General features: G+C 42.2%; 3 protein-coding genes and 1 long non-coding RNA gene across 6 annotated transcripts in view; 2 read left to right on the plus strand and 2 right to left on the minus strand.

Moving 5' to 3' along the window:
* EPCAM (epithelial cell adhesion molecule) overlaps positions 1-328 on the minus strand; it is a 5,101-nt gene extending 4,773 nt beyond the window's left edge. Inside the window, exon 1 of the mRNA XM_010706489.3 lies at positions 111-328. Coding sequence (XP_010704791.1) covers positions 111-174 — 64 coding nt within the window. The 5' untranslated portion in view covers positions 175-328. The remainder of the gene's footprint in view (positions 1-110) is intronic.
* Positions 1-3,768, plus strand: part of LOC116216281 — an 18,797-nt gene extending 15,029 nt beyond the window's left edge. Inside the window, exon 3 of the long non-coding RNA XR_004158739.1 lies at positions 3,586-3,768. This is a non-coding gene — a long non-coding RNA (uncharacterized LOC116216281). The remainder of the gene's footprint in view (positions 1-3,585) is intronic.
* A 7,798-nt stretch (positions 3,769-11,566) lies between these two features.
* Positions 11,567-15,863, plus strand: SPDYA (speedy/RINGO cell cycle regulator family member A). Its single transcript, XM_031552306.1, has 6 exons — positions 11,567-11,768; positions 12,083-12,323; positions 12,539-12,597; positions 12,863-12,948; positions 14,170-14,341; positions 15,403-15,863. The coding sequence occupies exons 1-6, from the start codon at positions 11,736-11,738 to the stop codon at positions 15,727-15,729; spliced, it is 918 nt and encodes a 305-aa protein (XP_031408166.1). The 5' UTR covers positions 11,567-11,735; the 3' UTR covers positions 15,730-15,863.
* Positions 12,330-22,603, minus strand: TRMT61B (tRNA methyltransferase 61B). Of its 3 annotated transcripts, none has more exons than XM_010706488.2 (7): positions 22,023-22,603; positions 21,843-21,945; positions 19,312-19,502; positions 18,223-18,314; positions 17,549-17,787; positions 17,015-17,095; positions 12,330-12,578 (listed from the first exon to the last, which is right to left on the minus strand). In XM_010706488.2, exons 1-7 carry the CDS (start codon positions 22,554-22,556, stop codon positions 12,562-12,564), a joined length of 1,257 nt encoding a protein of 418 aa, XP_010704790.1. In that variant the 5' UTR covers positions 22,557-22,603; the 3' UTR covers positions 12,330-12,561. The 3 variants fall into 3 exon arrangements, with proteins under 3 accessions (XP_010704790.1, XP_010704788.1, XP_010704787.1); XM_010706486.3 differs by lacking the exon at positions 12,330-12,578 and adding an exon at positions 15,880-16,843 and having other exon boundaries at positions 22,023-22,602; XM_010706485.2 differs by lacking the exon at positions 12,330-12,578 and having other exon boundaries at positions 16,850-17,095.
* Positions 22,604-22,635: the final 32 nt, after the last annotated feature.

Below are 22,635 nucleotides of genomic sequence, written 5' to 3' on the forward strand. Positions count from 1 at the left end.
TGGGCACCGCCTCCCCCGGCCCGGCGGAGAGGGGGCGCCATTTTGTGGGGCCGCAGGAGCCGCTCCGCGGGGAGCGAGGGGTCGTGGTGCAGAGGAACGGGAGCACTCACGGTCCTGAGCGCAGGCAGCGGCGCAGAGCAGCAGCAGGAGCGCGGTCCCGCGGAGCAGCTCCATGGCTTCGCGGCGCGAAGGGACCGAGGAAATGCTTCCGAGGAGCGGGCCGGGGAGAGAGAGAGCTGTGTGCGCGGCGGGACCCGGTGTGAGCCGCCCGACAGGTCGGGCAGGTGGTGGTGTGCCGCGCCCTGCCGGCTCCGGTTACACCTGGGACGGGCGGGGGGCGGCGGCGGCACCGCCTCTCGGACTGCGAGGGCTGTTAAACCGCCGCCTCCTCCTCCTCCCCCCGCACCTGGGCGAAACTGGAGAGAGCAGGGCGGACTCGATCTCCCTTCCCTTCCCCGGCCCAAATATAGCCTCTTCCGGCGGCCCAGCAGGGAAACGAGCTGGGATGGGTGGTGGGAGCGCCCCGAGGCGCGGTCGGTGCTGAGGGAGAGGGGGTGAAACTGTGCGGCTCGGAGGTGTCGGAAGGGGATGGTATCCCTGCTGCCGGCAGAGCGAATCACTGGGAGATGGGTCTGCCTTATCTCATGGCTGTCCAGCCCTGCCCTGTTGTCAGCGCTCAGGGGTGTTCGGTATCCCCTTTGTGGTCATGCTGTCGCAGGCTGAGGAGTTGATCAGCGTTGCTCAGATTCAATAAAATTTTCCATAAACACTGAACTCTTTTAACAGAAATAATGATAATCCCTTGGGAAAACAACCAAACAGAAAAAAAGCCGAACAACTAGATCACTGATGCACAAAGAGCACACTTTCTTAAGGTTCTTCCTCTTTACGTGTATTTCAAAAACAGTATGGTAAACTCCCTGCTAGGTCGCTGTGCTTTAGGCCTGCTCTGGAGGGGGTTGCTTTGGCGCTAGGGTATGTATGCACTTTCCTCATCCAGAAAATGCAGTCAGCTTCATAGGGCACAAAATGGTCAGTAGTGTGAAGGTAAAGGAAGAAAGGCGGGAAAGGCTGCTGCTGTTTTTAGAATTGCTTTCCAAACTGTGGCAGTGATGTCAAAGTGTAAGACAAAAAGTTGGCAAGGAATACTGAAATTGATTATTTTTGATTCTGATTTTTTTTTTTTAATGCATTCATTTCTTTGATTAAAAAACAAATACCTGGATCTTTCAGAAAGATATAGTAGTGTCTTGGAAACTAAGTGGTTTTAGTGAAAGAGAAAATCAGAATAACGTGCTGCATTTGTGAGAAATCAATGAAATTTCCAAAGACAGTCGAAACTTCCTCTTGCCTGTGTTTATATTGGCTGTACAATACAAACATGTTGCCACTCCTTTTTAGGTGCAGACCTCGGATAATGAAACTGTTTAGAACCTTTGTGTGCTCTGAAAAGTAAGCACAGGGTAGCTATCTTCATGATCGTGTCTCTGCACAGCTGTGTTTGTGCTGCATCTTGGGTTTTGTATTCACTTGGTCTAAAGGGCTCTGCTGAAATCAAAGAGTTGTCTCATATGGGTCTCAGTTAAATGAGTGTTCTCAGGGGCTTGGTACAGCCTGCTTGAGACTCTTCCAGAATTTTCTTGATTTTTCTTGCAGTTTTGAGTGGCTTAATAATAGTCTTCTGGTCTAGTTTTAAGCGACTTGAATTAACAGCATCACATTAGCAAAGGGAAATCTTGGAAAGACTGGAAAATCTCAGGCATAGACTTTTCTGAGTATTGCTGTCAGATGATGTCATTCTGGTTAAAGATGGGCAGGGTCAGTAGGCTCAGAAAAGCCCATCTGATTGTAAAACTCATTTTGTATTTAAATTTATTGTTGTTGGTTTCCTTTTTTTTCCCCCCCAAAAAAAATGAAGAGTTCCACAGCCTCAAACTGCCTCCAAACTCTAGACAGGTCTTTGCTGTCAGTGTACAAAGCCACCACCTTCAGTCTCTGAAAATGGAACAGACTTAGGATATTTGTGTGTCTTGAGGAACCCTCATTCAGTGTATTTTGGCCTTTTGGGGTGACTCATTTCATGCTCGCTCAACTGCCAGCAGTAGGAAGCCCTACTGTAACTGCAGTGAAGACAGGTGCACTGTATTGCTTTCTGTAGAACAGCATTTGATTTTGCCCCAATTTGCAGAATGAATGCAGATTTCATTATCTTTGTTTCCTCAGCTTTCCAAATAGAATGAAGTTGTTTATGTGTATCGACATTGCTCAGTATCTTAGAAACAGAGGGAATTGTTCTCCATGATGTTGTTCCACAGCAAAGCTTTGGGAATGAAAGGCCATTCTCAATACCATGAATTTTAGTCTCTTTCCAGTTTATTTTGAGGAAGCTTCTCCATAGAATCAAAGCCAGTGGAGCAGGCATCTGGTTAAAATGGTAAAACAACACAAGTGTTGAAATTCCTTAATTACAGAGACATCCCAGTCAGTGTCTGGAGGAGGGGTGGGAAATACATTACATTATTCAATGTCTGTTCTAAATAAACGTTCCTCACTGTACAGCTCTCAAGGTAGGGTCTTGCTTACTGCTTACAAATAGGACAGTTTCATCAGCAATTGGAGATACCTCTTCTTATCAAATAGCTGAATGCTTATGAGGCAGTACAGTGTAGGCTAGTTGTGGTTTACACTTATTAAAGCATAATTATAGCTCAGACTTACTACAATTTAAATGCTACAAACACATTACTGGTTCTATCATGCATCAAAAATGTTTTGATCACTAGGCTTAGGGGAACATGTAAACCCATCTTTGACAAAGTTACATGATCTGTGCTTTCAGCTTTTGCTCTCCAATTTATATCTCCAGATCTATTTAGAGACTAAAGTTAGTTCACTTCCCAACTAAACTTCAAGAGCTATGGAGGCCAGTGGAAGATTTTCCATTGATTTCAGTGAACTGTGGATCAGGTCTGAAGAGATAAATCCAGTTCTTTCAGAAGCCAGTAGGAATTGGGGTGATAATGGGACCCAGCCTAGGTCTTTACCAAGTGATTTGGGTGAATGGGTTTGTGACACTCCACAGACACAGTAAATGGACAAAATCTGCTTTCAGGGAAAGTTGCAAGAATCTGTGAGTCACTCCTGAAGCACCAGGAAATGCTGGAGGTGGGGCTGTGACATGTACTGTGGTCAACAGATGGAGAGATGAGTGGGGAGAGGATGACAGGTTTCGCTGGAGTATTTGGCAATCTACCTCTAACAGATTTTTTAGAGGCTTCAAATCTGGCCAGTTTTGGGCGTGCTCTTCTGAGGATGACCAAAGGTTTGTCCCTAACAAATAGGCCATGTATTATGCCAAAGCACAAAAAACAGTGCTACTGCTGTTTGCCCACAAAATGAACAATTTTTGAAAATTTGTCATGATTGGTTAAGTCTGATGAAGTTATGAACAAGCAGAAACAGTTTTGCACTCTAGAGTGACAAGTTTTTTGTAAACTCAGACACTTCCTATTAGGATACTATTAGGATAATGTTTGTGTTCTTTTTATTTTTATTTTTAATTTTATTTTTATTTTTTTATTGCAGACTCTATTGTCTACATAGAATGAAGCCTTGAAAGGACCATAGGAAGAGACAAAACTGGAAAACTGTATATAGTGTCTTGTCCACTATGTGTTTCTGAAGATGCCAGACCTTCACAAACCAATGCATGCTCCTGCTCAAATAACTGTACCAACACTGACTTTTTTTGAACAACGTTACATACAGGCAAGTACTGTTATGTTTATTTTTGCCTTGTTTCTAGATCGTTTTGAATACTGAAAGTTTATAAATGTAACAATGTTTGTTTGTTTTGCTGGAATTGTTGTGCACACTGGAGATGGAAATTAGATCAGAGGCAATGGCAACACTCAAAAGCCTGTCCTCATCTTAGAAGCTCGCAGCTTGGTACTCCATCAAGCTGCAAACCTTTGGCTGAAAGTAAGAGTGTCTGAAGCAAGCAGCTGTTGGTTCAGAGGTTCTTAAAACTAGACGGGGTGCAACCACAGGAGAGAAATGCTCATGTAATTAACGTGTGTTCTATTTGCATCTTTGAGGATTATAGAAACCAACCTGTCTGATACATCATGGCATCCTCACCTTTCTTCTAGGGCTTGGTCTCAGCCCCAGTGGGTGGGGTCACTAACTGACTCATCATCCCTCAGTTAACTGCCCTGGAAACACATCTTCATGACTCTTCTACCTACAGAGTATTTAGAACATCTGATGAGCATTCTAAGCTGCTTAAAATGCACAGCATGAGAAGTAAAAACTGGAGTAAGTCTATATCCAGACTACTTTGTAGCTGGGAGGTAAGCATATTCAAAACAGATGGTTCTACAGGCAGATAGCTGTCCTGTTTCTCAGTGTGGTGGCAGTATTTCCCTTGTGACCTGGAGGTGTCTGCCATTAAATCTCCTTGTGTTGGATTGAGTGTGCACAGGTCACAAGAAGACAAGCTAGAGTAGATTTGTTGTATATCAGTCAGCTAGTGCACAGTAGCAGCCTATGGACAGAGTTGGACCTGGCAGTGTGCAGAAAACATCTGTTCCTCAAAGAGAACAGGGTCACAGCAAGCACACAGGCAGTTTCCATGGAGCGGGGAACCTGCTGTAAATCCCCACCCAGTCTTGCCTCATTGCAACACGTATGTGTAGTCATACCCAAAGCAAAGGTGAACAAATAGACCGATGACACGAGCAGAAAAATCTAAGCCCACAGACATCACTTAGCAAAGCTAAGTGAGCCGCACAGAGCAGGGGTAAAGAAGTTAGGTGTGCCATAGCTCACACTGTGTGGTGAAACTGAAATAAATGGCTTTTGTGTTGAAACAGCTTTCCCTTCCTGCTTTATCCTGCATTTATTTATTTATTTATTTATTTATTTATTTATTTATTTATTTATTTATTTCTGTTTCGGTTAGCACTAGCTGCTACCAAAGTCCATCTGTTTTCCTTTGCACTTTAATTTACAGCCCTTGTTAGTCATTTTATTGCTTCAGGTTCTGAGGGAAAAAAACTTTTACAACTTGTGATTGCTGAACTCAAGCAAACCAGAGCTTTTTGACCTGGCACAGGGGGTAATTATAGAGCCCATTGCTTCTTGGGAGGGGCATTCAATATTTAAACTGTGGCAAGTCTCATTTAACCCTTTGGAGCCTGGATCATTGGATGGCAGTGAAAAAAACACATCTTGAGGCTCTCCAGCTCACAATGTAATTCACCTGTTTTTAGCCTTTTAAGTTTTGCCTTTCTGCTATTGAACTTGGAGTTGTTTCTTTCATCACAGCGTTGGGAGGATAGGAGACAAAATACTTGCATATGAAAACATTTCTTTCCTTACTTTGGAAATTACTGCTGCGTTATTGTTGGTTAATCCTGTCATAGTCTTCTGAGTGCCCTGCTGTCAAAATAAAGTCTCTTGACAATAGAGAAATTATACTCTCTTAATTACCACTATTGTTTCATATTACAGGGGCTGTGGTCATGGACAAAGATTCAATTGTGTTCAGCAGCATAAAAACTGTATAAATAGATACCTTGTGTTTGAAAGAGTTTGCGATCTGAATTATGCAAGCAGTAAACCATGAGTTAAAGCTGAATTTAGGAATGGGGCATGAGATCAGAAAGATTTACAGAGTTTGTCCAATTACAGAATCATAAGCCAGCTAACTAGAGTCTGAAGGCTCTTGCCTATCCCTCATGTTCGTTCAAGTAATGACAAATTCTCCTTCAGAAAAATACTAGGGCGTTGTTTTGAAGGCACCAAACTTGTTATGTGTGTTATTTCCCTAGGTAAAAAGATATATTTATTTACTGGATAGTAAGTTGCCCATATCTGTCACAATATTGTGTATTAATGTGCACATATATATTAACATTAATGAGACTGCATGCGTGTTGCTGTTCACTAGACGTGAATGGGAAATTTTCAGCTAGCGTGATTTTATATAAACATTTTATTTTATTTAAGTAAAAGCTCTGGAAGTTGTTTTGGTTCAGCTACGTTTTCATTGGTAGAATCTTTGAAGCCTTGTGTTTGCTTGTTGTTCCTGAGAGGAAAGAGGGAATACCTATAAACTGAAGTGCTTGCATTTTCCAGTGTAAATATGGGTAGTCTCCACATGTGCAATATGCTGGGAGCTCTGGGGCTTGGTCAACGCACCTGCTTCTTGCTCCTGCACCTGTGCCTTGGGAAGCCTGCTGCTCTGCAGCTGGAAGAAATGGCTCTGGGTCATGGCAGTACAGAGCAGTCTGGTTCATTAGGGCTCTTTGCACAATACAGGATGAAGAAATTGCAAGAGCGCAACTGGGTAATGAATACCCATGCTTATTAAGTGCTCACTAACGTGCAAATACACAACTTCCAGTGGCTGCTGAAAGTTAAAATGTTGTGAGAGACATCAGGAGGTTAGAAAAAATAAATCACTATATGGAGTACTGCACACTTCACGTCCTTTCCCCTTAAAGTAAACGTGCACTTAAGAGGTGGGAGCTGTTGATGTTGAGAGACACAGTGTTGGTTCCTCATTTGCCTTGCTGTGACACAATGGTGAAGACCTAGCATAGTCTCACCTGGTTTTTTTTGGCAATTAATTGGAATTCTTGAGGTAAGACTATTTTGTTTCATTTTATAACCAGCACAGAAGAGCCAATCTTTAAAAATAAATGCTTCCACTGTCTGATTTGAATGGGTTAGGTTCATACAGGATATATCCGTCTATTATAGAAGTGAACAGCAAGTTCAAACTTATGTCCTCAATATTTAATCTAGAAGTGCTGCTATGGAGCACCTGGCTGTTCAGATGCTGCGTGTTTAGACACGCACTGGATTTGCTGGTGACCTTGACATTCTTCTGCCATTTGTTGTTTTAGTCTAGGCAGTACATTTCTTACTCACTGCCATATTTCCAAATGATTTTTTAAATATAGTTCCTGAAATTCTCAGCTCTCAAGAGCTATTCTTGACCTTATGTATTAGAAAACCCTGATGAATGCTTAGAAGTTCTTTTCAGGTAAACAAAGCAGACAACAATTTCCATGTCCATCCATCCATCACTGACATACACTTAAGTGGCACTAGAGCATTTTAATTTTAATCACACGGTAGCATTTGTTGACAGCGAGGATTTATCATGAAGGCTTCTTTCTCACATCATTAGCTGCTGGTTAGAGTACCAACAGGTAAGTCATATTCAGGCTGTTATGTGTATGGCCGTAGTCCAGGAACCCCAGTTTGCTGCAATGATGTGCTGTTTCATGCAACTCCTCTAAATCCTTACTCTCCCTTCCCACATAAAGAAACAGGTTACTAGTGAGAGATGTGGATTCAGGTAGTTCATCTGTTTCTTTTTAAATTTACTGAAACTCATGTGCTTTACTGCAGCTTATATTCTAAAAGAGTTAGCATATCTCCGGAGTTTCCTTTTGAGATGAGTGCTTGCATTTCGCTTTATGTCTTTAGGAACAGAGTTCTCATCCTGAATATTTCATTTCATCTACAACATGTTTGACTGAGGCTGGGTTCCCCTGACAAGGCCAGGAGTTCTCTCTACAAGGAAGAGAACTGTTCTTTTTTTTTCTCTTATCTCATACTCAGCAATAAGAAAATTCTATAATTGGAAAAATGCGTATTTTATTGTGAACAATGATCTGTACTTAGAAGAACCATCTTCCTGACCTCCTGAGAAGAGATAGACCAGGTGTTCTTCCAGTGGGACTTTATCTTTCTCAAACAACAACAAAACCCCACTAAAAAGGATACCGGATGTCAAAGGTATTTGTTTTCCTCCTGTACAAATATTTCTTCTGCCATACTTATTAATCTACATGTAAACAACTCATTCACTGAAAACTCCTTAATTGTTATTTTGTAATTTAAAGTAAATAAACTGCCTTCCCTTTGCCTTTTTGGACCTAGCAACTGAGTAGCTATGTAACCCTGTGTCACTTAATTGGGTTCCAGTGCATGGTTACAATCTTCTTTTTTTCTTTTCTCAAAAATAAGATCCTGTAAAAATTCGAACGCGAATCTTAATCATTGTCTATAGAGAAAAGCACAGTTCAAACTGTAACAGCAGGTAGAGATGAAGGTAGCTCGACTGATCTAACCTCTTTCTTTAGGAAGGATTCAGAATTAAGGACAATAACAAAGCCAGGGTAGGAAAACAGAGAAGTGCTACGTTGTTTCTGTTTTAAGTGAAACAGTGCCCCCTGATGTTCACTGAGCTACTTGCAAATCAGAGAATAATGACTTCCTTTCAGATACGCTTGGATGAACTGTTAAACAAACTCTTGGACGCAGTAGTTAATGATATGCCAGGCTGAGAACCGGTTAGGTCCTCTGTACCGTACGCAGGATCTACAACCTGGTAAAGTTTTATTTCCTTGTTTTTACCCTGTTAAATAACTTATTATCATGTACCCAGTAGAGACCTGCGTGCAAGATACACAATTCAAGAATACAAAACAACTGTTCATTAGGAAATATACATAAAGCTTCTAGGTTAGGCATTAGTAAGCTCATCACCTCCAAAGAGAGGTCAGAGCACCTTGGCTATCCAGGTCAGCATGCAGCCCCTATGCCTAGAACAAACCCTCAGTTGGGCTGAGATGTCAGCTCTTTCTTCCTTTTGGGCTTTTGTCCTTCCATGTCAGTGTTTCTCCATGATGCTTCAAGGTGAATGTTTGAGTCATCCCCATCCCAACAATCCTACCTTAGTCTCTAGGTTCCCACCTTCAAGAGGAGAAATGCAAAATTGCAAACTTTCTCAGAGCTTTATCTTGCAACTTCAGTTTCGTCAGAGTCTTGAGACAAAGTTACAAGGCTGGTCTGTATTACAGCTCAGCCCTGGCTCCTGGGAGGTGGGAAATCGTGCAAAAGTGTTTGCAGAGTGGATCACAATACCTCTGGAATCTGCTTTGTAACCTCCTTTTACCTGGCACTGCAAGGAATACAAATCAGAAGATGCAAAGAGTAAGAATGTATGTACTTCACAACTATTACTGCAGCTTTATGTTTTGCAGAATGCAAAACATGACAAAAGCTTTCTCCCTAGCTTCAGTGGTCTCTCGGGCTACACATATATTTCTGTAACATCTTTTTCTTTGCCTTCTGCAGTTATCAAATGATTGGTAGCAGAGTACTTTGAGTTCCTTAGACGAAAACTATTGAGAACAAATGAGAGTGTGTGTGTGTAAAAATAAAGGTTTTTTTTTTTTTTTTAGTAGGTAGTAATTTATTGAAGTGACACAACCAAACACACACACACACACACACACAACAAAAACAAAACAAAAAAACAAAAAAACATAGATAATTTAGGTTGGAAAGACCATTAAGATCATCAAGTCCAACCATCAACCACTACTATGCTGTAAGTGCCACATCCACATCTCTATACCTCCAAAGGCAGCAACTCTCCCGCTTCCCCAGGCAGCTTTCTCCAATGCTTGACCACCCTCTCTGTAAATAAATTCTTCCTGATATCCAATCTAAGCCTTCCCTGGTGCACCTTTAGGCCATTGCCTCAATCCTATCATGTGTCACCTGAGAAAGGAGAACAGACCTCACTGTGACCTCCTTTCAGGCAGTTGTAGAAAGAAAGAAGGTCTCCCCCCAGCCTTCTCTGAAGGCTGAAGAATTCTTTGTTGAAGAATTTGGTCTGAACTGCCCAAGTTCCCTCCGCTGGTCCTCACATCTCATTTTCTAGATCCTTCACCAGCTTTGTTGCTTTTCTCTAAATACATTCCAGCAACTTAATGTCTTTCTTGTAGTGATGGGCTCCAGCTGAACACGGTACTCAAGTTGTGGCTTCACCAGTGTTGAGCACAGAAGGACAGTCACTTCCCTTGTCCTGCTGCCATGCTATTTCTGATGCAAGCCAGAAGCCATTGGTCTTCTTGGCCACCTGTGCACACTGATGGCTCATGTTCAGTTGGCTGTCCACCAACATCCCAAGGTTCTTTCTGCTGTGCAATCATTCAGTCACTTTTCCCTAAGACTGTTATTCTTGCCTGGGGTTGTTATGACCCAAGTGTATCACCTGGCATATAGCCTTGTTGAATGATATGTGATTGGATGTGATATCTATGACTAGCTTATCTAGATTCCTTTGCAGAGCCTTCCTGCCCTTAAGCAGATCAAGAGTCCCACCCAGCTTGATATTTGCAAGTTTACTGAGGGTGCACTCAATCACCTTGTCCAGATTACTGGCAAAAATGTTAAAACTGGCTCCTGGTCTGTTTCTCCTCTGCTGCATTGTATTCCAGCAGACAACTGTGAAGCTGAAGTCTCACTAGCAATTGTGACACTTCTAGCTGCTTGTAGAACACTTGGTCTGTTTCTTTGTCCTGACTGGGTGGTCTGTAACATGCTTTAATGACAATTACCTTCCTTGTTGGCCTTTCCTCTGCCTCCTACTGGAGACAGTTGGCCCTTTCAGCGCCATAACTGAGCTCCACATGTATATGAAGCAAGAACCTCAAAGACAAATGTTTGCCCAGCTGATTATTTGGCATTATCTTCTCCCCACTGCCATCTTTCCCGATTTCAGCATATTCCATAATAACATTGTTTGTCTGTACATTTACCACTTGATATATTTCTCCCTTTTTAGAGAACATGGCCAGAAACTTGACACAACCCTTCCCTGAGTATTGAATCACAGAAGTCAATGCGCAGAAACCTAACAGCAAAGTTTTGCTACTGCTAGGTCAGGAATTCTTTATTAGTGGTGCTGGGAAGCACTGGGATATTTCCACCATAAGCACTTCAACGACTCAGAGTCGGTTATATTTCCACAGATAGCACATATTCATCAGTTACCCGTGGGATAATTATCATTCACGAGTCTATCTCAGGTAGCGATTTATGAAGTTTCCAGTCTTCTATTCCATGGTCTTTTCTACTATTTAGCATCTTTTAGCATCATGACAGTCCAACTGACGCCTTTTACTTCATCCAGTGGTCTTCCTCTCTATCTGAACGTTCTCCACTGATGCATGCTCAGTAGAAAAACGTCTATTATTAGTAATTTATAGGTACCAAAATCATAACGTTTGCTCACTCAGCGCTCGGCCACTCTGAACATCTGTTTGTCCTTGGATAGAGATAAATTATACTGAGGTGCTGGAAAAGGAGGATGGAGAGGAGTATCTGGACATCTGCCTGTTGCATCCCAGTCTACTCCTGGTGTGACACAATTTGGCCTCGTGTGGAGCCTGCCTTCTTTTGGTGTTTGATAAGCCTAGTCGTGTCTTTTCGTTATTGTGTTTCTTTAGCTAAAGGTGTCGTGTTAAAACAGAGGGAAGCTTTTACAACGTTGCTAGACAGCTGGCTGGGCCGGGTTTCAGAATAGCTTATTATAGAGGGTACAGCTTATCAGAGTGGGAAGAGCAACAGCACCACACAGTGCTGCGAGACAGCGGCATCTTACCGCGGCCCAACCGCCGCCCGCCTAGCAACAGCCGTGCCCTCGTCTGATTGGCTGGGGCGGGCTCCGCTGGAGCGCTGTAACCCAGGGCGGCCGGCGGGTGGGGAAATTAAGAACGCCTCGCCGCCCGATTGGCTGAAGCGGGAGCCTCCCGCGCCGCGATTGGCTGCCAAGGACGCCGTCTCGCGCTGGGGCGTGGCGTGAAAGGCGGTTCGCTGAGGGGCGGTAGGTGCGTCGGAAGCGCTCGCCGGGCGGGAGGCGAATGGCATTGCCGGCGCTCGTGAGGAGCTTTATCGTAAGTGTGACGGCTGAGTAAGAGCCGGTGGGCCGCTGTGAGCCTGGCTCGGACAGCCTCCCTCTGCGTAGGCCCTGCCGAAGGTGTAAAGTCGCTTTCTCCCGATGAAAGACAGCTTTCCTCACGCTTCTCTCGGTATCCCCGTGTTTGTGGTTACAAACGAGCTAAAGGAAAGCCAGCTGCCTCGCTCAGCGGTGATACAGCTCATCGCAGTATCGGGGCAGGCCAGCTCCGCTGAAGGCGCTTGGTGTGAACAAAGCACGGCAGCATTGCGCAGTGCCCATCCTTCCCGTTAACCAAGTCCTTCCCTGCAGGAATCTTGGCTCGCCACCATGAGACACAGCCTGGTGTGCCACACACCTCCTGCTGCCCACCTGAAGCCCAGTGCCTCCAGAGCCCAGCAGCACAAAAAGCTGGTCAGACCGAAGCGGCGTTCTTCCAGAAACTGCCGAGAAAACTGTGAGAAAAGGGTTCCTAATGGTACCTACGGCCAGCCAAAGGCACCGTGCCTTGTGATTCAGCGCCAGGAAATGACAGCTTTCTTTAAACTCTTTGGTAGGTCACTGTTAGATACCGATTGACTGAACTGTAGAGAACTCTTCAGGAAGTCTGTTTTCTAAACTCAGTGATAATTTTGGGATGCTGCTGTATAGATGCTAATAGGCGTGCCTTAGGTTAAACGTGTTTTATTTTGTTAAATTGTATATTTAATGCTTAAATTAAAATACAGAGAGGCTAAACTGAACTGCTGACGAGCATCTTTGTTGTAGATGATGATCTAATTCAAGACTTCCTATGGATGGACTGTTGCTGTAAAATTGCAGACAAGGTAAATGTTTGTAGTTAATGCAGTCTATATTGAGTGAAAGTCTGCTGCTAATCCCTTGATACTACAATAAGAATACTGCTTGTATTTTTTTCCTAATACATCTTTATGGAGGCTTTGAGAAAACTCAGTTTACACTTTCCTTCTTGACAAGACACAACACAGTATTTTGGTGTGAGACAAACATTCTAAGAGTTTTCTATAATGTTATATTGAAATAATGTATTAATGCTTAATAATGAATGTAACATTTCACATTTTACAACAGTATCTTTTGGCAATGACATTCGTTTACTTCAAGAGAGCTAACTTCACAATAGATGAGCATACCAGACTCAATTTCTTTGTTGCTCTGTAAGTATTCTTAAATAATCTAGTTTTATTAGCAAAATTTTGGCATTAGTTTGTTGCTTTTTGATGTTTCTGATACACAGTAAGACATCATAACCAGTTTGTAGTTGTTTGGGTTCTATATGAAGCAAAGGAACGTGATCTTCACATTATATGTAATTAGTGCAAATTGAACATTGTTTTCCTGATTTCCAACTTGAGTAGCAGGGATGTTTGCATTGGTTCTGCAATTTATAGCATGGACCTCTGCCTACAGAACTCTAAATCTCTGAACTTTGTATGGATTAAAATAAATATGCAATAAAATAAATGCAGGACAATAGGTAAGAGATAGAAATGTCTTATGTTTCTCTTATAAGACCCCATTTAATGTTTTTGCAAGCTTTCAAGTCATTTGCTCTGAAATGATTCATAATGATGCACAACTTACTAATAAAGTTTCTGACAAGGTGATTTGAGTCAACAGTAAAAACATAGCTAAGTAATTTCTGAGAATCACTTTCCTGAATACTTATAAAAATTCCTATACATTGAAACAGAGGTGCAATGACGAACCTGCCTTTATTGAGCCTATATAGTTCTGTATTTGGCCAAGAAAATATAGCATACTGACAGATTCAGTATTTTGTTTCATAGTTACAGAGCACAGGTAATCTTTTCCTATAATAGAAGCTGCTCTGATTTGCACACCAGTGCAGGGAGAAAGGTGGCTGTTTCTTTTGCCATGAGCATCCATAGATCAAGGAGGAGAAAGTTGTCTGGCTCCTATGAAGGGAGAAAAACCAGGTCGAGAACTGATAGAGAGGACGAGAAAGGGCCAAAGGGTCTCGCTGGGCTGGGACTGGAGAGAAGACTTGTCCTCTTGCCAGTGAGGAGACTAAAAGTAGTAATTTTTTCAGGTATGATTTGTAGGGGTTACTAACCTAAAATTAGGTGAAAGGCATCAGGATATGTGAGTTCTTACATACCTACTTATTTAGGAGGCTCTTTGGTAAAGTGCTTCAATAATACCTTACTGTAAATTTATATTTATCTAAAGGATACATGTGAAACTTTCTGACTGAGAACATATTGCAATCTGGAAAGAAGGATATTCTGTTTGTAATTTTTTTTTTCCCTCCAGAATATTAGGAAAAATAACTAATGTGTCTTTTAGTGTTAGAACTCACATTCATATTATGATTCAAGATCGAATAACAGACACAAACATATATATATTTCAAGGTATCTGGCAAATACAGTGGAAGAAGACAATGAAGAATCAAAGTATGAAATTTTCCCATGGGCTCTGGGAAAAAACTGGAGAAAACTCTTTCCTGATTTCTTAAAGTTAAGAGATCATCTATGGAGTAGAATTGACTACAGGGCTATTGTAAGCAGACGTTGCTGTGAAGAGGTAGGGACAGTTTTAATACTGTAGATGCTGAAACTACAACAATTAATACCAATTAACAGTATAGCTCCACACTAGTGATTTATTCCCTGAAGTGAGTAGATAAGCCACAGGAAGGAAAAGATGGAGCTTTTCCTCCATCAGTTTTTTTTCTTCTGCATTCAAAATACAATCTTTGAAATATTGTTTTTAACGTAAACTAGAATATTTTGTTATGCTACAGTTTCAAGCTTTAAGGACAAGAATCTTTCTGCTTTGTGCAAATAATTTTGCTTAGAGTTTATTATTAGCTGCTAAACGTCATTCACTGTAGAAATATTTTTTGTATGCATCTTTGCTTTACAAATTTCAAGTTTGTAGACAAAGTGAAACCTTCAAGTAGCACCTCAGGTAAAATTTTACTCTCTTATGAGTTAACAATATAACTTTAATTGAGTTTATAAGGCAATGGTTTTTCACTGCATTTCAAAAAAGAACGGACATGCTTTTAACATGCTTTGTTAATGTGTTGTTACGACCTCCATTTTTCAAACATACTGGGGGGAAAAAGGCATTCCTTGCTTTCCAGATGACATCTGTCTGTCTGAAAAAGCCCTGCTATGTTTGAAGAACATAATGTTTACTACAACTGGTGGAAAAGAAAATCTCTTCAGCATCCCATCTCTGGGAATGGGATGAGATGCTTATGGGAAAAATACAAGCAATGAGGCAAAAGTGGAGTGTGCTTCAGAGCACACCGTACCAACTTGGTTGTTGTGAGCTTAGCGACTCTGTGAGCCAGAAGATCCATCTAGTTTATATTTAATAGCAAAAGACAACAACTTCAGCCCAACAAACAAAGCATAACCTGATATTTGTGATGCTTTACTTACCACATTTAAACATCTGAATATAAACAATCCACTTATTCTCGCCCTCGTTAGCAAAACTTCTAGTGAGACTGAGGCAGACAAGGTACCTCTCCTCTAGTCTTAATTTTGTTATATGTGAATTGGATCCCTTGTTCTCAGCTGTACATTTGCCAATTATTTTTATGGCTTCTGATGGAATGGTTGTTCTGATAGGTAATGGCTATTGCTCCAACACATTACATATGGCAGCGAGAACGCTCTGTGTACCACAGTGGAGCCATAAGGAACTACAACAAAGATGAAGCACAGCTGCCACGAGGACCTAATAATTCTCCTATCCCCTGTTACCTCTGTGGTAAGAAAGGAAGATTTGTACGACTGGGATTATCATCATCTTCCTCCTCATCAACTAGTAGTTTAGAAGTGACAGAGTTATGTTCATCCCAGGATTTGAAGGACACCTTTGCAATTGAAAAAATGCTAGTTGACTCTCCTGCTTCTTCTGCCCAAGGTATGGTTAAATACTGCAAATATTTTTGAATTAGTTTAGGCAACTGAGGCTGTATTTGCCCTTTAAAACACAGTAAGGACCGCTTTATCCTTGGTGTGATAAGATGATCTGTTTCCTTTAAGTGCAGCTCTGTCTTTGACAGAATTTATGCAAGATACTCTTTCAAAGTTGGGGGTATGTATGGAAAAGAATATAAGAGTTTATTGCAAAAATTGTTTTACAGAGTAGAATCTTTACACAGTGAACTACTCAAAGCTGTCTCCTGAGCCTTTACATGAGAAGTCTCTGTTACTCAGAGCAGTTGTCTAATGTTTCGTTATAATTGAGAGTGGAACCCGTGAGATGTAAACTTCCTGTGCTAAGGCCCCAGTTCTGCAAAGACATACTGCAGTGTTCTTAGTATACTTACTTATTAAGGGTTAGTTTCAGTTAATTAACCTTCAAGTTCCAGTTAATTTATAGCTCTGTGTCTGTTTTGACCATTTGAGTACCTCATAGCAAAGCTAATAAATACCATGGCAGATCTCAGCATAGTTGCTGGAAGTGAACCAAAGCAATTCTTATCAACAACTGGTATTTTTTCTTAGAAACAAGCACAGCTTTATCAAAAGAACAAGTTCAGTGAATTTCAGTTTCCATTACAGTTGTGCAAACACTGTTCTTAAAGAACCCAATAGCAACCAGTTGGTATGGAGCCAAGTTGGAAGCTGCTTCACTAGCATCTCAAAAGTTTTCTTACCAATTTTTTTCCCCCTCCTGATTTTTGGTAGACTGTCAGAGCCTGTCCGGCAAAAGGAGAAGAGATAACACCTCCAACCAAGACAAATCCATGGATTGGTTTACAAGGAATGAAGAATGAAATGCACTGAACAAAGAAACAGAGGCTGTGCTTTGCAGAACAATTGGTGTTGCACTGCAGTGCCATACATGATGACTGTTAAAACATTTCCCTTTAAATAGCAAGTAGGTTTTAAGAGTCTGATATGCAATAGAAATCAAAGCAGGAATTACCTAGAAGTTACAAAACTTGCAAAATATAGCTATTTTGTAACTCTTTATTCTGATACAACACTCAGATTAGCAGCTAACAGCAGGAGCATCAAGAAAGTGGTGGTCGAAACTTTCTCAGCTTGGTGAGGAATGCTAATTGAAAAACAAAACAAGTTAACTATTTCAATATTGAATTTCTAGTTTATTAAAAATTTCATGATTTTGTGATATAGTAATATGTCAAGTGCTAGTACAGAAGTTATTATTTTTGAAGATATTTTAAGGTAAAACATTTACAATAAAAGTATTTTTCAAGTATCTCACCTGAATGAGCGTCCTGCCAACGAGATGGTCTCGCAATGTAAGGTGCTGAGCAGTGTGTTTCAGCATCATCAGGAAATGATCCTGTGAGAAGTACAGCTTTTTGTATAATTCTTTCCAACAAGTTTGAAAACATGCACCCATCAGACTGCAATTACCAATGCACATTCATTTTCTTTATCCTGCTCTTAAAGTGCTTTGTTGTCATCTATCAGTACTTTCAGACCTGTTTGCTCTACACTGAATTTTGCAACCGTATATCAACCATATATTTATATGAGGTATATATATTTTTTTACTTGCTAAGACAGTATAAATTGAATACAGGGCATAGTGGTAGCATTTCCATAGGGAATCCTTGAGCCCATCAGGATCCTCAGCAAAAGGACTGAATTTTATTTAAAAATTTCAAAACAATCAGGAAGGACAGTCATTCCGTATTTGCAGATTGTCATTTATTTTCTGTTTAGCCTGGATTTTTATCTTTGGACTATCAAAATTGCAGTAACAGCATCTTATTAACAGTACTATTCTTACCATCGCCTTCACCTTCATTAAGAAGTATTTGATCCTCAGTTTGGATTTCATCACTTTCTTTCTGTTGAGGATCTTCCTCGATATCTTCTTGAGTTTCCACTCTTTGGCTTGATTTGCAATTCTTGATTTTAGCAGGGAGCACCAACCAATTTCTATGGGTTACCTCAACGATCTTTTCACAGGCAAAAGGGAGCCTGCACGTCCGTATTCTGTCTAAAAGGTCTACAACCTGTGTGATGCTTTTGAAGAAATGCAAAGGATAAAGGAATATTTTGAGAACTCCAATCAATATTATAAACTTAGTTCTATTGCCTTTGTCATATTCTTTACCTTTGGGTTTTTTGCACATTCTTCCATTTTAGGATAAAGGAACTAGCAACTCGACTACTGAATTGAACACAATAGTTATTTTGAGGATGTCATTAATTAAAACCTTCCAGTGACCACAGTAAGTGTTCTGAAGGAACCAAAGGATGTAGAGAAGTGTGATTTATACCGAGTGCAACTCCTAAAAAAAGAAATAAATGAAAAATGCAAAAAAAAAAAAAAAAAAAGCATATATATATATATGTTACTTCCATTAGAGATGGATGAGTACTTTAGGAGAGCATGGTTTAGCAACAATTTCAGGTGATGCCTGTATAAATGCTGAAGTGCCAGAAGTAAATACTTACTTAGCTAAATACACAGCACACACACCACCCTCTTTAAGACTGGGGTGTACAACAGACAGAGCAGACTGAGGATTAAGCATATCCAGAACTATCTGCAAGAGAATTATGTTTTTCTGTTACGACAATACTTGAAAAACAACATTTATATATGGAAAATTAATGCATGCTACAGCAAGGCAGTTTTATTAATGCTCCTGAACAGCTTAGAGAAGCCTGAGTTCCCCAGTCTATAAAAACAAGCCCATGCTATTTCCAAGTGAACTTCTATTACCACAGGAAGTCGCGTGTCAGCAGCAAGGCAGTCCTGTACTAATGGTAAATCTCCTACTAGTTAAACTCCGTCATGTTATGAAAGCTGCATTTACTAACATCTTTGGGTATCTTGTTTGTAAATGTTAACAAGTTCAAATGCATCTGTCTGCTGAAATGATCAGGCTACAGTCTTAATGTGTAGGTTGCTGCTGGTTTCAAGGTTTAGAAAACTTCAGTCTCAGTTACCCATCCTTTATTTCTTTTTGGTAGAAATCCATTCAAATTGTAAAACAGTGAGAAATGCAGTGTCTGATCCTTCCTGTGGACTACTGCGTTTACTGTTTTTAAAGATTATGTATTTTTATGCTAGTCTTCTATTTCTTCACTTAAACCCTTTTACAACATTGTCATTTGGAGTATTAATATAATTAGTTTCTCTTTTTAGAAACATTCTGTATTCTGTGCAGCTGATAGCCAAGTGTTTACATATTCATATTTTCAATAAGCTTGTGTAATTTTTTTTAATTTAATGCTTGAAATATTATGCCTTACTCATATACAAAAACTTCTGCATTTCTCCAAAATCCAGCAGGTAAGTATGTCCTTACAAGGCAAGGACAAGATTCATTTTGCTATTCCTCTGTTACTGCAGTTTGACTCTTTCATTTGGGAAAGTGTAGCTGGAACCTGGTGCAAAAAAAAAAAAATCAGGATCATCTGCTAGCTGGTGTTAAGTTAGATTTGGGAATCCCACTGCAAGTGACAGCACTAGAGTTTTCAAGTCACACAGAAAACAAAAGTGTTGATTTATGTCACGTATGGATTATTTGGACTTACTGCATCAAACGTTAAAGATTTCATATCCTCAGCAGCTCTTGAGATGTCTTTAAGAATGAAATCCACGTTATCTGGCCACTCTTCCATATGTCCTATTTTCCATGTTGTACGCCAATGCCTGTAATTCTTCTTTGCTAAGTTGTGATGGTCATCTCTGATTTCATAACTGATAACACGTCCCTCGGGCCCAACTTAAAACAACAACAACAACAAAATACTAGATGTACTACTATTTTCCCCATCCACAGTAAGTAATTTAGAAAAAAAATTGCAATGCAAGTGACAAGAAATATGCCTCAAAATCTCCAATTCATTTTAGGAAATAACCACACGTGTAATGTCTTCCTGCAAAGTAACTCCCTGCAGGAAAAGATGACTTGAGTACCTGTGGCCCTGTGAACCCTTGATTTTTCTGATACAGCTACCAGGAAGCAGCTAAGAAAGCTGCAACGCAGGTCGCTACCCTTAGATACCATAAAGCAGATTTGAAAACAATGTTTTTAAATTGTTATTATTTTTTTAAACAAAGGTTTGCTGTTCTTCCCCCACCTTTTCCTTTAGAATTGAGCAAAGGCTACGAAAATCCCCAGGTCTACTCATTGACCTCACCCCATAGACAAGCTTTACAAGTGCACTTCCTGATTTATATATGGTTACTGTTTATAACCATAATAAATTGCCTTAAATATATTGTAAGTACAAACTTACTATCTTGAAATCTTCAGTATGAGTCCAATTCACAATATTCTTCATAGAGGAAGTGTTACTAGGTTATCCAGGCAAAGACAGCAGTGTGTATATTGCTGTATTATTCTGTGCTTATATGATTCTCATTTCTCAACACTATCATCCCATTAACTTCTTATTCCTCGCTACTTTTATTGGGCAAAGACAGCTTTCCACAAGGAACAGCTCAGCAGGTAACGCTCCATAACTTTTTAAGCTATTTTGAGCCAGCAGGCTCTTTTCCTCGTCTATTTGATCCCGTGAATCCTTTCAGAATAGCAAAGAAAACAGGTTTTTAACCTCAAACAACTACAAAACAGATGGACTCCAGGAAAACTAAACTATTGTGGGGTGCAGCCAAGAGGGGCAGCTCTGCCCACCTCCTGCCCCAGCCCCGTTTACCTGCCATTTCCCCTCTGTAGATACCAGCTCCTGACCATGCAGTGAACAGGCCAGGGAACGAAAGTAGCAAGAAACCAAACCTGCAGTCTACAAAAAGCGGAAGAACAGCCTTCTGGCAGATTGCCTCCCCAAGACAGTTGATAGTAGCATTAAATGGTACAAGCACAAGTGAAAAGGCATGACAGTTCTACTGAGTGCAACGGCTCTCCACCTTCTAGAGCAATGAAATCTAAGTCAAACCAGGCTAGCTCATTACTTGAAAAAACAAACAACATTTTCATTATTCAACAAAGTGAGGAAACTTAAACTGAGAAAGGAAGGAGACTGGAGGAAGGCTCTGGTGCACTAGAAACCCAGCAGTAATGAGAACTAAAATTTACCTTTCAGGAGGGTGACTCTTTATACAACAACCCTCAAAATACGGTCAAAGCATAGTTCCTGCACAGGGCCAGGCACAGGCTTCCTTTAAATCACCAGAGCATATGTGAATGTTAAAAGTGCTGCAGAACTTTTAAGAGTTGACTGCAACTGTTTGATCAGCTTAAAAGCAACATAAGATACGGAAGCACTGAACAGCCTGAAGATGGAAAGGCCTTACAGAGGGATGTGGGTAGGCTGGATTGTTGGGCGATCTGTGAGCTTCAACAAGGCCAAGTACTGGGTCATGCGCTTTGGTCACAACTCCATAAATTGCTACAGGTTTGGGGCAGAGTAACTGGAAAACGATCTGGGGGTGTTAGCTGACAGCTGGCAGTGTGAGCAGGTGGGCAAGAAGGCCAATGACATCCTGGTTGTATCAGAAATAGAGCAGCCAGCAGGAGCAGGGAGGTGATTATCCTCCTGTACTCAGCACTGGTGAGGTCACACCTCGAGTGCTGTGTTCAGCGTTGGGCCTCTTATTACAAGAAAAACATCGAGGCCCTGGAGTGTGTCCAGAGAAGGGCAGCAAAGCTGTGAAGGGTCTGGAGCACAAGTGTGATGGGGAGCAGCTGAAGGAACTGGGATTGACCAGTCTGGAAAAGAGGAGGCTCAGGGGAAACCTTACTGCTCTCTACAACTGCCTGAAGGGAGGTTGCAGTGAGGTGGGGTCGGCCTTTTCTCCCAGGTAACAGCGACAGGATAAGTGGTGATGGCCTACAGTTGCACCAGGGGAGGTTCAGGTTTGGTATTAGGAAAAACTTCGCAGAAAGAGTGGTGGTTTGCATTGGCACGGGCTGCCCAGGGAGATGGTGAAGCCACTGCCCCTGGAGGTGACAAGAAATGCTTAGATGTGACACTGAGGGACGTGGTCAGTGGGCACAGTGGGGGTAGTGGCTGGACACGATGATCTTAGAGGTCCTTTTCAATCTTCATGATTCTACGATTCTGATAATTGCGCTGCGTCTCAAAGAGCAGAGCCTTACCCGCTCTCGACAGAAACAAGCTAAGAGCACCAGACCCGCTGCCGCTTTCCAACACAACGTCTCCTGGGTGGATGTCCATCATCATCAGCATGGCACTGATATCCTAGGGGTGACAAATCACGGCACGTTACTTCGAAACGAGGGCGAGGCCCACCCCGGCCCTGATCTACCCGCCGATACCTTGGGGTAGGCGATGGTGGGTCCCCGCGGCATCAGCAGCACGTACTCGTCCAGCGAGGGCCGCCTCAGCAGCAGCCGCGCCCCGGCCGAGGAGCGCAGCAGCTGCCCGGGCAGCCGCCCGATGATGTCACGGTGCGGCAGGAGCCCGCCGTGCGAGTTCAGCACCCCGCCTGCCTCCAAGCGGCACAGCAGCTTCAGCGTCGCGTTGTGCTTCCTTCGCAGCTCCGCCAGCGCCAGCTCCCCCGCGCGGAGCGGGTTGTGGCGCGCCGCCATTTTCTCCTCGTGGTGTCCCCGCGGGGAAGGCGCCGCGGTGGGCGCCGCGCTCGGCGCCGCCATTTTCTCCTCAGTAGACGTCTGTGGGGAGGCAGAGGAGCGGGGCTCCGCGCAGCGCTCCACCGTCGCCGCCTCCTCTGGCGGCAGCAGCCGCTTCAGTCTCTCCAGAGGTGACAGCGAAGCCTCCCACGCCCTCCTCCGCCTCCGCCCGTCGGACGCTGAGGAAAAGGCCCGCCGGAGGAGCCGGGCGGGAGACGCCATCCCGCAGACGGCGCGCTCTGTGATGACGCCATTCCGCAGGCGGCGCGCTCTGCGATGACACCACCCCGGCCGCGTCACG

Source organism: Meleagris gallopavo, chromosome 2 (genome assembly GCF_000146605.3).
Source record: "Meleagris gallopavo isolate NT-WF06-2002-E0010 breed Aviagen turkey brand Nicholas breeding stock chromosome 2, Turkey_5.1, whole genome shotgun sequence".
Lineage (NCBI taxonomy): Eukaryota > Metazoa > Chordata > Aves > Galliformes > Phasianidae > Meleagris > Meleagris gallopavo.

Excerpts from the sequence above, each read along its gene's own strand:
- SPDYA (XM_031552306.1), top strand. The coding sequence starts at position 11,736 with ATGGCATTGCCGGCGCTCGTGAGGAGCTTTATC. Across the intron at positions 12,324-12,538 it reads AGCTTTCTTTAAACTCTTTG|ATGATGATCTAATTCAAGAC; the intron begins GTAGGTCACTGT and ends TCTTTGTTGTAG. Across the intron at positions 14,342-15,402 it reads GCAGACGTTGCTGTGAAGAG|GTAATGGCTATTGCTCCAAC; the intron begins GTAGGGACAGTT and ends TTGTTCTGATAG.
- TRMT61B (XM_010706485.2), bottom strand. The coding sequence starts at position 22,556 with ATGGCGTCTCCCGCCCGGCTCCTCCGGCGGGCCTTTTCCTCAGCGTCC. Across the intron at positions 19,503-21,842 it reads CTTGTTTCTGTCGAGAGCGG|TTGGGCCCGAGGGACGTGTT; the intron begins GTAAGGCTCTGC and ends TGTTGTTTTAAG. Across the intron at positions 17,096-17,548 it reads TAATGAAGGTGAAGGCGATG|GATCATTTCCTGATGATGCT; the intron begins GTAAGAATAGTA and ends TACTTCTCACAG.